Source organism: Ovis canadensis, chromosome 3 (genome assembly GCF_042477335.2).
Source record: "Ovis canadensis isolate MfBH-ARS-UI-01 breed Bighorn chromosome 3, ARS-UI_OviCan_v2, whole genome shotgun sequence".
NCBI classification, from domain to species: domain Eukaryota; kingdom Metazoa; phylum Chordata; class Mammalia; order Artiodactyla; family Bovidae; genus Ovis; species Ovis canadensis.
Genome location: NC_091247.1, coordinates 759,285 through 774,482, shown reverse-complemented (window position 1 = coordinate 774,482; position 15,198 = coordinate 759,285). Strand labels below are relative to the sequence as shown.

The following is a 15,198-nucleotide window of genomic DNA, read 5'->3' as shown; positions in this document are numbered from 1 at the left end:
GACCCCTGCCCGGAGGGTGGACAGCGTGAGCCTAGAGCGGGCACCCCAGTGAAGAGAAAGGGGGCGACCAGATGCGTGCAGGGCCCCCCCCCCACCGCGGACACCCCTCGAGGGGCCCAGGGAGGACAGCACAGAGTAACTAAATACCGTTTAATTCCCCTCCCCCTAGCGCCCAGAGCCCTACTCAGGTGGGGGGGGCGGCTCCTCCAGAGTCGAGCCCATGGTGATGGTCATGAGGCCATGCTCTTCCAGGGGCTGTATCATGGGGACCGCCGTGTCGGGGTCCATGAGGTGGGACTCCACGTGCACCGTGCGCAGGTCCATATGGTCTTCCTGCAGCCCGAAGTGCCCCACCATCCTGCGCAACGCGGCCCGGGTCAGGCCGGCTGCAGGCCACCCCGACCGCCTCGGCCTGCACCTCCCAGGCAGCGGCCACCTCCCAGGGCACAGCTCACCCTTGGGGCCCTCCCCTGGGAGGAGGAGGTCTCACTCACCTGCTGTCCATGTGTGCAGGGCACGTTTCACTGGGGTGGGGGGACAAAGGTGAGGCGTGAGTCTGTGAACAGCTCAGCTGGCCTCCAGGCACCCAGAGGTGCCTCCCTCCACCTCTCCCCAACCCCGTCTGGGAGACATCCTTCCCAAGCCCTCCTGCTGACCTCACCCGGTGAGACCGGGAGCCTGGGGGAACAGCCTGACCCACAGTCCCCACCCCGCCACCAGTCGGCCCTGGGATTCACACACCCCTTGGCTCGAATGACACCAACGGCCACGATGACCAGGGCGCAGAAGCAGCTAGCGCTGATGCCTGCCAGCACCACCAGCAGGGCGATGAGGGCCTCGCGGCTGAGGCCAAGGCTGCACTCGCAGTAGCCTCCAGCTGCAGAGACACGGCCCGGGCGGCCAAGGGCCCGCGTCACCCGCCAGTGGCTGACCCCTGAACCCCGCCCCCATGGCCCCCGGGCCTGGCTGGGGGAGGCCGCACCTGCAGCAGGGATGAGCAAAAGGGACAGACATACGAGGCCGAGGGGGTCGCCGAGCAGGCAGGAGTCGGGCTGGGGACAGGCGGCCATGTCCAGCCCCCGGCCCGCCGCACGCCTCTGGCTGGAGCTCGGCGGAAGGCGCTGACCTCACAATGGAGCTGTGAGGCAGGGAGGGCGGGGGCAGGGCCTGTCCTGGAGCTTCGCTGCCCTGGGTGCTGGGGGCCTCGGGGAGCCCCGGGCAGGAGGCTCCGGGATGGACAGGGCTGGTAGGGCGGCCTGGAGTGCCCCGGCCAGATCTGAGGCAGGGCGGTGGCAGGGCTGCCCTGGCCTTGGGGGAGGACCACTTCACCTGAAGCAGTACCACCTGTGCTTCTGCCCCTGGGGGCAGGGAGGTGGGGGCCTGGAAAGCCAGAGGTCCACAGTGGGCAAGCCCCAGCCTCCGTTTGTCAGGATGAGGGCTGCAGCAGCTTGGTGGTGAGAGGCTGGCCTGGGGTGCAGCTGCCTAGTGTCCCCACACTCCCCCCAAGACTGAGATAGGCAGGAGGCCTGGGCCTGGACCCGGCAGCGTTTGCAGAACACCCTCGAGGAGCAGTCGGCTCTGAAAGCACTACGACAGCGTCGGGAGCTCTGGGTTAGTTGTGTTGTTAGTTAGAACTCATGGCCAGCTCTGCGGTCTGTTCCCCGTGTGACCTTCCCGCACACCAGGCAAGTGCAGCTTGCGGGAGCTCAAGGTTAACCTCAGCCCTTCCCCTCTTCCCCTAAGGACCTGCCAAGCAAACTCAGGCAGCAGGAGGAAATACCTGTCCCACACCTGACCCTTCAGGGCACTGGGGGCTGCAGCCAACCCCTGGTCACCGGGGACCTCCCTGACCCTCGCATGGTGCCTCTGGGGGCGGCTCCTGGCACACCTCTGCACCCGATGAGTGAGGCAGCGGCTTGAGGCACTGGGTCTCACCACACTCGCCCACACACTGAGGCCAGAGGGACTTGGGGCAGGTGTGTCCACACCCAGGGGCTGGCAATGCCACCCTGCCAGGCAGGTCCAGCCGGTTTCACCCAGGCTAGGAGAACGAGGACAGGCCCGGCCCAGTGCCAGGCAGGAAGTTCTCTTCCCGTGACAACAGCACAGACCCCCGGCAGGCCAAGTCCAAGGGGTACACCCGCCGGCCTCTCAGCATCCGCAGACCACTCAGGCTCTGTGAGGCCCTCCACATCTTCCTTCCAACTCCACAGCAAACCCCACCCTAGGGCATAAGGAGTTCTAGAGCGAGCTCCTGGTGGCCCAGCAGTCAGGACTCCAGGTGCCCCTGCCATGGCTGGGGTTCGGTCCCTGATTGGGGAACCGAGACCCCAGATGACCCTTGGTGTGGCCAAAAAAGAGAAGAGTCCCGGAAGCAGAGCCAGCACTGGGGCCCTTGAGCAGAGCAGGGCAGGCGGGGGCGCTGGGGTGCAGATCAAGGGAGCCAGGGGGCCGGGAGGCCCTGCGGAGGGGGGTGGGCAGAGCAGACACTTGTCTTGAAGGGGGCCTTTGTCACCTGGGGGGGGCAGTGCCACCAGGCTTCAGCGGGTCCAGCCAGACAAGCTGGATGAATGAAGGTTGGGCTGCGGTGCCCATGGTGCTTAGCATAGCTTGAAGACCTCAGGCCTGGCACCAACACCCACCCCACCGCCTCCTAGGAGCTGGGGCGAGGCCAGTGCTGGGCCCCCAGTGCTGGGCCCCCAGAGTGGCTGGACAGGGCCTGTGCACAGCCCTGGGGGCAGCTGGCTCCCTGGGCCCGGCCTCTCCCTCGGAGGAACTGCCAGGCTCCCGGGCGCCCCCAACCGCACCTCGGGCGTGGGAGGGATGGGTTTTTCAGGAAGCATGCCTCACTGTCAGCCCCCAGCACTGACTGCTGGACCACAGCAGGGATGCAGGCAGCCACTCGTGCTGCAGACGTGACGGGTCGCCTGTCTGCTCACCCGCCTCACACGTTCTAACAACACACTGGGCCCGCAAAGGAGCCATGGGGCTCTCAGCCCAGCACTGGGGGGCTGGACCCTCAGGCAGAGTAGAGGGAGGGGAACCAGAGTTCTCCCAAGGGCCAGAGGGGTGAGGCCAAGGCTGGGGGCCCTTGGGTGGAGATCCAAGAGGTCTGTTTCCCAGGTGGCTGGCCCCTCGTTAGCTGGAGCCACGAGCCTGACGTGGGTTTTCGCTAGCCACGGTGACTGGACGCTCACGTGCCGGGACTCCTGCCGGCCTGGAGCCCACACAGGGGTGCAGCCCCACCTGCTGGGGGGCCCCACGGTGCCTGGATGCGGGGAGGCCAGTGTGCAGAACTGGCGCACACGCCCACCCTGGGGCCACAGAGCCGACACGACACGGAGAATGAAGAACCATCTCTTTACTCGCATTCTGGCGGGGGGCGGGCAAGGCCCGGTGGCGGCTCAGCCACAACTCTTGGGCAGGCGGTAGACGCCGGCGGAGTAGACGAGCTGCTGGTCGCGCACCTTCCTCTGCAGGAAGCCCTGGAGCTCCTGCAGGTCGATCTCGGCCAGCGCGGGGCCGGAGACCACGAACATGCGCAGCATGCTGAAGATGCGCTCCAGCGACAGGCTCTCCAGGTTGGTCAGCATAGCCTGGATGTACGTCCAGAAGAGCTGCGGGAACCGCCGCGGTCAGGTCGGCCGCCCCGCTCCCCGGCGCCCGCCCCGCCCCCCGGCGCCCACCCCGCCCCCGCGGCGGGCAGGGCGCACCAGCAGCTCCTCCTCCTTCTGGTCGGCTTGCGAGGCCAGGCCCGAGTCGCTCTCGTCGTCGCTGTCGACCAGCACCATGTTGTCCCGGTCCTGCGGCCGCTCTTCCTCCACTACCGAGAAGGTGCCGGCCGGCTCCTCGCGCAGCACGCCCTGCTGCAGCCACACGGACAGGCGGCGCCGCAGCAGCGCGGCCGGCATCTTCACCGCCTCGCTCAGCTCCTCCAGGCCCCAGCTGGCTGCGGGCAGGCGGCGGGGCGTGGGCGGGCGAGCTCCGCCGTGCCCCTCACGGGCCCAGCTCAGCGGGACGGGCAGGACCTGGGGGAGGGGCCGGGGGCGGGGAGCCGCCCGGGCCCGCCCGCCCTCCTCGGGAGACAGGCCGTGTTCTCCTGGGGGTGTGGCCGAAGCGGGGTGGGGCGCAGCTGGGGAGCTCACCTTGGTCCTGGAAATACAGCAAGACCACAGCCTGCACCGGGGTCACCGCCACGGACAGGGTGCGGTCAGCCAGCTCCACGTCCATTGTCACCAAGCCCAGGGTGTGCTTCCAGCTGAGCGTCCGCATGGCCTGGGGAAGACAGGGTCAGCGCGGGCCGTTCAGCGGGTCCCGCTGAGCCAGGCTTTACAGCCTGGGAGCAGGCGGGAAACGGCTCCCATCCCGACCCGGCGGGTAACAGCTGCAGTGGCAGCCACACCAGCGCCCGGTGGGCTCCCAGCTCCCGCCCTCAGCAAGCAGCACCCAGCAGCAAGGCCACGTGTCCCTCCGAGACACGCCCACTTCTTGATCCCAGGATCTCAGACCGTGACCTGACCTGTGGATATCGGTAGGGAAGACAAGGTCTGGGAGCGACGCGGACCCTAACCTAGTAGACCAGTGTACCTGTCAGAGGGTGGGTGGTACGCAGACACGGGCCCGCAGCCCCGCCCAGCCCTCCACCACAGACCCGGCCTGCAGGGCCAGGAGCAGGTTGTACCACTCTGCCACCTGGCGAGCAGGCTTTGTCACGGCCACCGCGGAGCGGCGGTGGACTTCAGTGCGGGCGGAGCATGATGCTGGAGCAAGCACCTTTCCCAGAAACGTGCCTATGGCTGCGGCGCTGGGGGAGGGGAGGACTTGGAACCTTCTGAGCTGCGTGCTCGTGAAAGCTGGGGTTGCCCTGGGGAGACGACCGGGGGAAACCTGACCCCAAGGCCCCTTCCGGTGAGGCCTGTCGCAGCGCTGCTGGACACGACTGCAAGGCGACCGCTGAAGGAGCGGCAGAGATGAGCTCCACTGGGGCGAGCAGGGCTGGAGGGAGGTGCGGGGCGCTGGGCTGAGATTTCACGTGAAGCGTAGGAGGAGCAGCCTGCAGCTTCCTCACTGCTCGTGTGAAACGAGGGGGAAACCGAGGAGGACGGGTGAGCCCAAAGGAACGCACCACTCCACGCACTCTGTGGCAGAGCCCGCGGGGCCTGAGAGGTGAGCTGTGTCAAAGCCACATCAGCCAGCCAGTCCCGGGACCGGCATGGGGGGCCCAGGAGAGGCGTGGGCGCCCTGGTCCGGGCACTGGACGCTGAGACCTGCGTGGATGCCCACACAGGCTTAGGCCTCAGCAGCAGGGCAGGGGTGCTGGCCTGGGTCCCTAAAGGCAGCTTGTCAAGGTGCGGTCACGCGGAGCGGGGCCTGGGGTCCTCGGAGGAAGAGGGGACTCTGCACACAGACCCTGGGAGAGGCCGGGTAACACGAGCCAGGGCCAGAGTGGGGCACCACAGCCAGGAGCCACCGTGAGGCCGACGCCCCTCCCGGAGCCTGTGGGGGGGCACGCCCTGCCGACGCCCCTCCCGGAGCCTGTGGGGGGGCACGCCCTGCTGACACCCTGACCTGAGTTTCTGTTGGCATCACAGATGCTCGACAGCTGCTGCAACTGAGAAAATGGCTGTCATGTTCAAGGCACCTGTCTGTCATCTTTGTTACGGCCGCCACCGGGGACACTGGTAGGGTGTCTCTGGGCCAAGCGCTGCTCCCGAGTAATGCAGCCCCCACGGCTCTGAAGGGGGCGTGACGCTGAAGCTCTCCACGGTCGGCAGCTGGCCAGGTCCTAACCAGGCGCTGCGGCTCGGAACCGTGACCTTTTCAACCCCAACTTGGGTCTGCAGCAGAGGCCATGGCCACCCCAGTGTGTGCGGCGCTGGCCTCGGGCAGGAGACCCACTGCAGGGAACAGAAGCCCCCCAGGCGCCCCAGCACCCAGCTGGAGGACGCACCAACCTGAGAAGGGGGCCGTGTCTGAGTCCACCTTCAGACCCAGGGGGACGCCCCAGAGGAAGCTGGCAGGGCCTCTCCTGACAGGCGCGCTGGGGCATAGAGGGAGGCTGGGGAGGGCCCCTCAGATGTCTTTAGCCAGGAAGGGGTGTGTGGGGCTGAGTCGGGGAGCACAGGCGGGCTCCAGGACCCCGCCCCCCGCCGCCCTCCCCTGGCTCTGGAAGGAAGACCCTAGGATCAGCTCTCCGGCGCTGAGCCTCTCCCCACTCAGGACCTCACGTCCTCAGCCTTAACCCAGCCCGCCCCAGCACCGGCTCACAGCAAACCCAGAGGAGCCGCCGAACACCCCAAGAGAAGCCAGGAGACCCCCTGGAGACGCCCATGGAGGGGACACAGCGGGTGTCCTGGGCCGAACACCGCTGCCCGTGCAGGGTTCTGAGAACAGGCGGGCGGGCGCTGCAGAGGCAGCTCAGGGTCAAGGCTCACGCCAGCACCGTCAGGCCCCTGGAGCGTGGAGCGCGCGCACACGCCCAGACGGCACGTGCACACAGGCGGACTCCCGGGAGAGCACAGAGGGCGTGGAGCCCGGAGCCCAGAGCAGGCCCCGCCGCGGCGCCCGCGGCCCCAGCAGCGCAGCCCCACCTTCAGCTTCTCGTACTTCCGGCAGTAGGCCTCCAGGGCCTCCCTGATGTCCTCAGGCACCTCCAGCTTCTCGTCCTTGAAGGGCGGCCAGAACTCGCTGGACAGGATGACGGCATAGACTCCGAAGGGGGGCTGCTCCTCAGCGGGCCGCTTCTCGTCCTCCTCCCGGATGTTGGCGTTGATGCGGCGTGAGTCCGCCATGTCCTGGGGAAACGGGCCTCCTGAGGGTCTGGGCAGGGGCAGGGACCAGGTGGCTGCGTGGGGCCCGGGCGCCCACCTTGAGCATGACCTCACAGAAGTGCATCGGGGCCTCGCCAAAGCGCAGCTTCAGCAGCTCCACGTTGCGGATCTCCCTGCAAGGATGCGTTTCTGAGGGGTTCAACGCCCCCGCCCCAGGCAGCCCCTGCAGGGCAACGCCCACTGCCCTGTGCCCCCGTCCCCAGAGCAGGGACGTCCCTAGCCCGGGAGGCCAGGCGGCAGCCCTGGGAGCAGCCACCCCCAGATGTCTTTAGCCAGAAAGGGGTGTGCGGGGCTGAGGCGGGGAGCACAGGCGGGCTCCAGGGCCCCGCCCCCCACTGCCCTCCCCTGGCTCTGGAAGGAAGCCCCTAGGATCAGCTCTCTGGCGCTGAGCCTCTCCCCACTCAGGACCTCAGGTCCTCAGCCTTAACTCTGTGCTCCGGTTCTCCGGCGGTCCCCAGGCACCCGGGGCAGTGGTCAAGCACGGGCCGGCCCCTGCCGGGCCGGGGACCGCGCTCGTCTCCGCTGTGCACTGGGGCTGACAAAGGACTGCTGTCCCGAGTCAGGGCCACGCCTCCCCTGGACGCAGGGCATCCCCCGCAGGCCTCACCGCTCGGGGCTGAAGCTGAACTGGTGCAGCAGGCGGTCGGCCAGCAGCGAGCGGTACTCGTTGATGAAGAGGTCCTTGCTGCCGTAGATGCTGACCAGCAGGCTGATGATGTCCGAGGAGCGCCGCTTGGAGCTGGACTTCCCTGGCGGCCAGGCACACGGGCGCCTCAGACATGGAGGTGGCGCCGTCTGTGCCGAGCAGCCTGCCCACTGCACCCCTGCGTGAGGCCTGGCTCTGGGTCCCTGGTGCGGACGTGCAGAAACCTGCCCCTCCTCCAGCGGAAGCAGCAGGGCCAGGGGGTGGGGGGTGGGGCAGGCAGGGCACCCCTTAGGGCTCTGATGGGGGCCACCACCCACATGGGCCCAGCCGGCCAGGGGGAGCACCCTGGGGCACCAGGCCAGGTCGGGCACGGACCGAGGACCTCCTCAAGCTCGAGCACGCGCAGCGGCAACCAGAGCTCCGGCCCGACCGGGCCCCCGCGACCCCCGGCCTCGCCCCCGCGACCCCCGGCCTCGCCCCCCGCGGCCCCCGGCCTCGCCCCCGCGGCCCCAGGCCTCGCCCCCCGCGACCCCCGGCCTCGCCCCCCGCGGCCCCAGGCCTCGCCCCCGCGGCCCCAGGCCTCGCCCCCCGCGACCCCAGGCCTCGCAGAGCTGCCCAACGCTGACCTGGATCTGCGTCCACGGGGTCGGGGACCCAGTCCTCCGGCTCGCCAGAGTCGTCCTCACTGTCCTGCCCGGTCTCCAAGCTTGCAGGGTCCGTCTTGGACAGCTCAACAGCCAAGTCCCCCGTCCCATCTGAGTCCCCGGTCAGCCCTGCCACGATCTGCCGCACTGTGTCCTCCCGCGTCCTGGTGGACACGAGCCCTCGCTGCCTGCTCCAGCTGACCCCGTGACCCCACCGACCCCCACAGGCAGCACCCACCAGTCACATGCTAAAGGCAGGGCCATCAGACTCCACTGCCACCCCCCAAAATTAAAAAGCCACCGTTTTCTGCATCAGGGGCTGAGACGACAAGACAGATCCGGACCAGGCCATGCAGGGCCAGGGGTCAGCAGGCTCAAGTCTCTACTGCCCCAGGGGCTCCTGGTCGGCTGCGCTCCCTGGCCAACAGTCAAGAGGCTCTGTTCCTTGGGGTGGAAAGGCCAACACAAGACCCACCCTTCCCATCAGCCCTGGGCCAGCTTGCAACGAGGCAAAGCTGAGTCTGTGCATCTGTCTGTGCTGACCTGGCCTTGGGCCTGCATACGGGTGCGGTGGCCCTGGGCTGCAGGCCGACAGCCAGCACTGGCAAAAGGAAGGTGCCCAGCTTGGGCTGCCCGACCTGGGAGGATACCTGGTGCCCAGGGGACCACGTCCTTTCACTCCACCAAGGCCTGCAGGGGGCTCAGCAGCACAAGTGGCGCTGGGGGCCCTGAGGGTTCCCTCAGCTGCCCCGCGCTCACCGCAGGTACCGGCGAATGGGCTCACAGGCCACCTCCAGGACAACCATGGATGGGTCCAGCACGCGCAGCGCCTTGATGGCGGAGATGTACAGGGTGATGATGTCACAGGTGTTCACGCCTGCGGTGGGGACAGGAGACCCCGAGCGACACGGTGACACGGAGACAGACGCCCCAGCCAGGCGGCCTGCAGGCCCCACTGCGACGGCACCCCGAGACCCCCGTGATCTGAGGCACTGCCCCCTCAACCCGTACTGAAGAGTGGCGCTCTCCTCACAGGGCGGGCAGAACCCCGCCCCCCAAGGGCAGCAGAAAAGCTTCCTGACCCCTCCCAGGCTCTACCTGGGTGGAGCAGCCTCGTCTCCAGGGCAGCCTTGAGGGACACGAGCAGCTGCGGCCTCTGGTCTGTCCTCTCCAGGCAGTACTTGAGGTCTTCCACAGCAGGCCTCGAGTCCGGGAAGTCTGTGGGGAGAGGCTGATCCTGGCACGTGCACACGTGGTGTGCCCACAGACAGCTGGAGGGAGGCCTGGAGGGTGGGTGGCCACACCTCCACAGGCTGCAGGGAGAGACCCTGCCCGGGGTCTGCCGTGGCCCCTGTGCTCTCAGGGGCCTGCACCCTTGAGCACAGCCCCCTGGAGGGGCAGATGGGCAGAGCAGAGCCCAAGGGCTAGGGCAGAGCTGGGGGCAGATTCAGCACCTCTCCTGCCCAATGCGGATGCGGGGTGGGGCCCGGCTGTGCTCCAGACGCGGGGGTCCTGGGCTGCAGGCAGGGGCGAGGGCAGGGGCCCCCAGCGAGCAGGCTGACCTCGGATGATGCTGAAGAGCTCCTCGATGCGCAGACCGGCATAGATGCGGTAAAAGAACCTCTGCACGTGGCACCGCCAGCGCCGCAGCGTGGCGCCCGGCTCCGGGGACGCAGGCCTGCTGGGGCCGTCCTGCAGGAACACCTTGCCCAGCCAGCCAACCACTCTCTCGATCCACTGTCAGGAGAGCACAGCTGTGGGGCTCCAGGGCCCAAGCCCAGGGCAGAGGTGCAGCTACCTGCCGAGGGCTGGCCCTTGGGAACCCCAGGGACCTGTCCCAGACCAAGAGCACAGTGAAATCAGCAGATGGGGGCCTGAAGGGGCCTCCCAGGGCCTACCCCATGCACACCAGCACCAGGCTCATCTCTGACCACAGCAGCTCTCACAGGGCGCTGCGTCTGAGTGGACGGACACACCCTGGGGACCGCCCACCCAGCCACCGGCAAGACGGCCCGGACGATCTGCTTCCTGGGGACAGCACAGCTATCCCCGGGCCTCCTGGCGTGCTACAGCCCACTTCGGGGACCCTTGCACTGAACACCACCCCCGCCCTCAGCATTGTAGCGCACAAGCGTCCTCAGGAGGCAGGCAGCAGGATGCAGCGGAGTGGGGAGGGTGGGAAGTGAGGCAGGCTCAGAGCCCCACGGTTGGGCCCGGCTCTCCCACAACGCTGTGCAGCCCAGGGCAGCCCCCAGGCCACGCCCCAACAGCACGGACGCCCCAAGGCCCCGCGCTGGGACAGCCCAGACCTTGGGGCTGCCTCTGGCCATGTGGCCCTGCACAGATCTCAGGAAGCATGTCAGGCTCTTCCTCGCTGGCGCCAGGGTGGGCCCAGGATGACCAGCCTCCACCCAGCACCAAGACAGCTTCAGTCACCAGCAGCGTCCTGATTCACCCAGGTCACCACACTCTGCCCACTTCTAAAGCCAAGGCACCTAGTCACTTTTGCCAGCAGCCTCTTCTCATCCGCGGGAGGGGCCTCACCTTGTGGAACTCACGCAGGAAGGAGCGTTCGTACTCGCCCCGACAACGGTCCTCCATCCGCTCCCGGGTCACCTGGTGCAGGGTGCTGGTCACAGCCTCCGCGCTGACCCGCTCCAGCAGACTGAGCTTGTGCCTGGAGGAGAGCCCCGCCCACGTCGCACGCAGCGCACGCACCCGCCGCGCACCCTCAGCATAGCCTCCTGCAGCCCTCCCGCTGGGGCAAAACCGCCCCGAGGAACTCAAGACAAAGTGGCTGAGATGGCAGCACCGGTAAGGCACCTCCCACTCTCCCCAAGGGGTCAGCACCTCTGGCTACTGGGGCCAAGGCCTCGTCCACCTCCTAACAATGGCCCTCAAACAATAGCTAGAGAAGTCACTACTCCGGCCACGTGAACACAGACATAGCAGTCTCTGCTTCTCAGTGCTGATCCTGACCCATGATGGCAGAAAAGCCCAAGAGAACCAAGCTTCTGGGGAGCACGCCACACCGTCAGCCCAGTGAGAAGACTCTGACGGCTGCGCAGCTGCCACTCCATTCACACTGACAAAATCATCACAAGGGGCCACGGGACGTCCCGAGCGGTCCAGGGGTTAGTAATCCTCCCAAAGCAGAGGACACAGGTTCAATTCCTGGTCAGGGAACTAAGATCCCACGTGTCGCGGGGCAGCTAAGTGCACACGCCACAGTGAGAGAGAAGCCCGTGCAGGCCAGCGAAGGCCCCATGCGCCGCAGTCCAGACCCGACGCAGCGACAGCGAACAGGGACTTTACACAAGCAAGCACCCAGAGAGCCGGGGACCCGCACGACAGGGCCTGGGTCTGACAACAGAATCCTTCCCTCCTCACAAGGCTAGAAAGGCCATCAGTTTGCCCAGCATGCTGGTCTAATCTCTGACTTGCTCTACAGAGAAGAAACAGCAAGCGTATTTTTCTCAATTCCAAGACAAATGTCATTCCACTTCCGAGAGCCTACAACAGGCATAGCAGAATTCTGCACAGCCCGGGACACGTAGAATCAAGCAGTCTTAGCGTAAGCAGAGTACAAAGGTGAATTCACCTGAGCCAGGGTGAATAACAGACACACCTAGGCAAGGACAAGAGGCATAAACTCATAGAAAACACACATCCTGAGAACCCTTGGGAACCAGGGCGAGCGGCAGAGACCACCCCCAGCTAGCTCACCAGCTCTCTGCAGGGGCCGGCGGGACCCAGAGGGACAAGCAGGAGCCAGGAGGGACAGGGACACAGGACACGCAGGCCAAGTACTCACAGGACCTGGCTGAGCTGGTGGAACTGCTCCAACGCTTGGCGGCACCAGCACTGCTGTTTGTCACTGCCGCACCCCGCGCACAGCGGGCTCTGCAGAAGGCGGTAGTACCGGCGGCGGGCATACCTGCTGTCCAATTCCCCCTCCAGTTCCGGGTCTGTGCCTCCTTCCCCTTTTCTCTTACTCTGCATGTAAACTCTCAAGAAGCGCCCGTAGAGGCGCTGGATCATCTCCTGAAAAGCTCTGGGAGTGGAAAAGAACAGGACGCCCCGCAACGTGGTGTGGACCTTCTCCCGAAGCCCCTGAGCACCGGTGCCCAACAGCAAGCCCAGGCGAGTCCATTTCTCCAGGAGCTCTAGACTACGCAGGTAGGGATCCAGGCGGCTCTCCAGCAGACCGAAAGCATCGAGGAGCAACAGAAGGCACTGGGGCTCGTCCGCACAGTTCTCGCGCTGAGAGATGGCATTCCAGAACTCGAGGGAGATGTTGGCCTGCAGGTCGGTCTGCAGCACCTCTACGAACCACTCCTCCAGGACCGAGTGCAGACCGTGGCCCCTGAGCACCTCCACCGCCGCCCGGAGCTCCTCCTCTTTTGGAGGGACGGCACCGCTGGTTCGAGAGGACGCCTGCAGTACAGAAAACCATGAGAAGGGGACGCAGCGCGGAGGCGGAGAGGGTGGAGACAGGTGAGAAAAAGTGGGAAAGGGACAGCGCGGATGGAAGGCCACGGGAACCCCGCCGCCCTTCCTCGCAGGGACGCAGGCCCACGCGAGGGAAGGGCTGCGGAACACGCAAGGAAGCCAGGACGGGCGCCGGCGGGCTCGGGGCCCCGGGCACCCCGCGCCGGCCCGTCGCCCTCATCTCGGGCCTCACCAGTCCCAGCGCGGCCGGAGGCACCAGCCCGGTGCTCACGGTGTTCCAGGCCGCCAGCAGCTCCTGCGCAGGCCCCGCGTCACGGCCCGCCTCCGTCGCCGCCGCCATCTGCGCCCACCAGCTCTCAGAGCCGCTCGGCGAGGCGCGCCGCGATGACGCCAAATTGGGCGCGCGCGCGCGACGATGACGCACACGGTGCGCGGCGAGAGGCGCAGGGGCGGTGACGCGACCGGGGGCGGGGCGAGCGGAGATCGTGCGCAGGCGCCGAGGGGGGCTGCAGCGGCGGTTGGGGCGGCGGGGCCCGGCGGCGACCATGACCCAGCAGGGCGCGGCGCTGCAGAATTACAACAACGAGCTGGTCAAGTGTGAGTGGCCGCGCGGCGAGGCCGGCGGGCAGGCTGGGAGGGCGGCGGGGTCGCCGGCCTGCGGGCCCGGGCCGGCGCTGGCCCGCCGCGCGCGGCTGTTCCGGCCGGAGCGGCCCGGACGCCGGGCGGAGCCGCGGAGTGGCCGCCCCGAGAGCCGGCGTCTATGGCGCGAGCAGGGTGCGGGGGCCTGGGCGCGCTCAGCCCCACAGACAGCACGGGGGCTCGCGCGGGGCCTCCTGAGACGGCAGACGCTCTGGGACGCCGGCCGCCGGCCTGGTCTGGACGCCCGGGCCTTCGCTGGCCGCTCGCCTCGCGCGCTGGGGCCGGCGCTCCCGTGCCCACCGCGGCCCCCGGCGCCCACCGCGCCCGCTCCCCGCTCGCCCCAGGCATCGAGGAGCTGTGCCAGAAGCGGGAGGAGCTGTGCCGGCAGATACAGCAGGAGGAGGAGGAAAAGCAGAGGCTGCAGAACGAGGTGAGGCAGCTGACGGAGAAGCTGGCCCGAGTCAACGAGAACCTGGCGCGCAAGATCGCCTCTCGGAACGAGTTCGATCGGACCATCGCGGAGACAGAAGCCGCCTACCTCAAGGTGGGGCTCGGGGTCCGGGTGCTGGCCCCGGGGCGCCTAGACAGGTCGTCGGTCCCCGTGGAGTGACAGCGAGGCCTGGGTCCTACTGTTGGCGTCTTGTCGCCGTGTCGCTGGCTCCAGACTGAGCAGCAGCGGGAGCGGGAGCCAACCGGGGCCTGGATTCCCGGGGTGTGAGCAGTGGGCTTTGGGCTATACTCAGAGGAGAGCCGGGCCCGGCGCAGGAGGGGGCGCCGGGCTGTGGCAACTTTCCGACGGGGCGGGGGTTGGGGGAGGGGTGGGGTGGGGGAAGAGTGTTAACTGGCTGGCGTCTCTGTCCGCAGATCCTGGAGAGCTCGCAGACTCTGCTTAGTGTCCTGAAGCGAGAAGCGGGGAACCTGACGAAGGCTACAGCCTCAGAGCAGAAGAGCAGTGGAGGCAAAGAGAGTTGATGAGGCCGCGGGTGGGGGTCCTGCCTGCGGCTCAGCGCCCCCCGCAAGCCTGTCTTTAAAGCACCTTTGTTCTTCAGGGAAGCAGCTTTCTCGGTTTGTTGTCTTTGGTGCCGAGAGAGGCAACTGCCAAGCTTCAGTGGCTCTGGGTGACGGGATGGCCCTGGGTGTAGCCTGCCCAGTGAGGGGTCCTAGTCCTGCACTCACGCAGGCTCTGGGCAGCATAGCTCTGCAGGGCCCCCACACCACCTGGGCTGCAGGGAAGGCCTGCTTCTAAACTTCGCAGGGCGGGAGTCCCCAGACTTCCTCCCTCAGCCGGTAGGTGCCCAGGCAAGTGGAGGAGGAGCTGGGGCCCTTCTTCACCTCAGAGCTTGCCCTGGAGGCCTGTGACTGTCAATAAAGTTTGTCTTTGTAAAGATCCATGCCACCCTGCTACCTGTGTAGTGTGAGGCTGCCAGATGCAAACCGCACCCCCCTGCCCAAGTCAGAACACAAAACTCTGGCCCGGCTGTCACATGGTTCCTTGTGAAGGAGAGAAGAGGGCCTGCAGTGACTTTCCCTGTGTCCAGCCTTGTTGGGATAGAGGTAAGGGTGCCCCTGAACGCCTCCTGTGGCCTCTGCCACACCCGCTTCCTCTGAGCCTAGTGCACAGCCCACACTGCACTGAAGGTGCCGCTGCTCCTGGCCTCTAGCAGAAGGTTGGGTCTAGGGGACCTGCTTGGGCCTTAGAACGCCGGGAAGAGCTGCACTCCAGCCCAGTGACTCCGAACGCTGCGGGGCAGCACAGCACCCATGCTTCCCACTCCCTGGTCACGAGTGGTGTCTGTGCAGCCTGGGGCCCAGCCATCCCTCCTGAGTCCTCTGGGCCCACCTCCTTGGCCTGTCAGCCCCCCTGGGGTCCTCACAACTGCTGTCTCTTGAGGTTGGGCAGGTTGGGAAGCATGTGTCAGTTGAAAAGGTCTACAGAAGTCTGGGCCCACCCCTTCCAGGAAAACACCTTCCTCCTTCCCAAGCCTGG

The 15,198-nt window shown here is 67.2% G+C and overlaps 3 protein-coding genes across 3 annotated transcripts; 1 reads left to right on the top strand and 2 right to left on the bottom strand.

Annotated features, from left to right (window-relative positions):
- Window positions 1-98: 98 nt before the first annotated feature.
- TMEM210 (transmembrane protein 210) lies at window positions 99-2,051 on the bottom strand. The gene is made up of 4 exons (XM_069586254.1): window positions 983-2,051; window positions 742-877; window positions 495-524; window positions 99-358 (listed from the first exon to the last, which is right to left on the bottom strand). Exons 1-4 carry the CDS (start codon window positions 1,068-1,070, stop codon window positions 181-183), a joined length of 432 nt encoding a protein of 143 aa, XP_069442355.1. The 5' UTR covers window positions 1,071-2,051; the 3' UTR covers window positions 99-180.
- A 1,295-nt stretch (window positions 2,052-3,346) lies between these two features.
- Window positions 3,347-12,999, bottom strand: ANAPC2 (anaphase promoting complex subunit 2). The gene is made up of 13 exons (XM_069579708.1): window positions 12,805-12,999; window positions 11,935-12,557; window positions 10,665-10,797; window positions 9,683-9,857; window positions 9,219-9,338; window positions 8,880-8,997; window positions 8,103-8,284; window positions 7,438-7,579; window positions 6,868-6,943; window positions 6,591-6,794; window positions 4,146-4,275; window positions 3,714-3,949; window positions 3,347-3,617 (listed from the first exon to the last, which is right to left on the bottom strand). The coding sequence occupies exons 1-13, from the start codon at window positions 12,910-12,912 to the stop codon at window positions 3,405-3,407; spliced, it is 2,460 nt and encodes an 819-aa protein (XP_069435809.1). The 5' UTR covers window positions 12,913-12,999; the 3' UTR covers window positions 3,347-3,404.
- SSNA1 (SS nuclear autoantigen 1) lies at window positions 12,996-14,598 on the top strand. The gene is made up of 3 exons (XM_069579709.1): window positions 12,996-13,169; window positions 13,556-13,755; window positions 14,076-14,598. The coding sequence occupies exons 1-3, from the start codon at window positions 13,118-13,120 to the stop codon at window positions 14,181-14,183; spliced, it is 360 nt and encodes a 119-aa protein (XP_069435810.1). The 5' UTR covers window positions 12,996-13,117; the 3' UTR covers window positions 14,184-14,598.
- The last annotated feature ends 600 nt before the right edge of the window (window positions 14,599-15,198 follow it).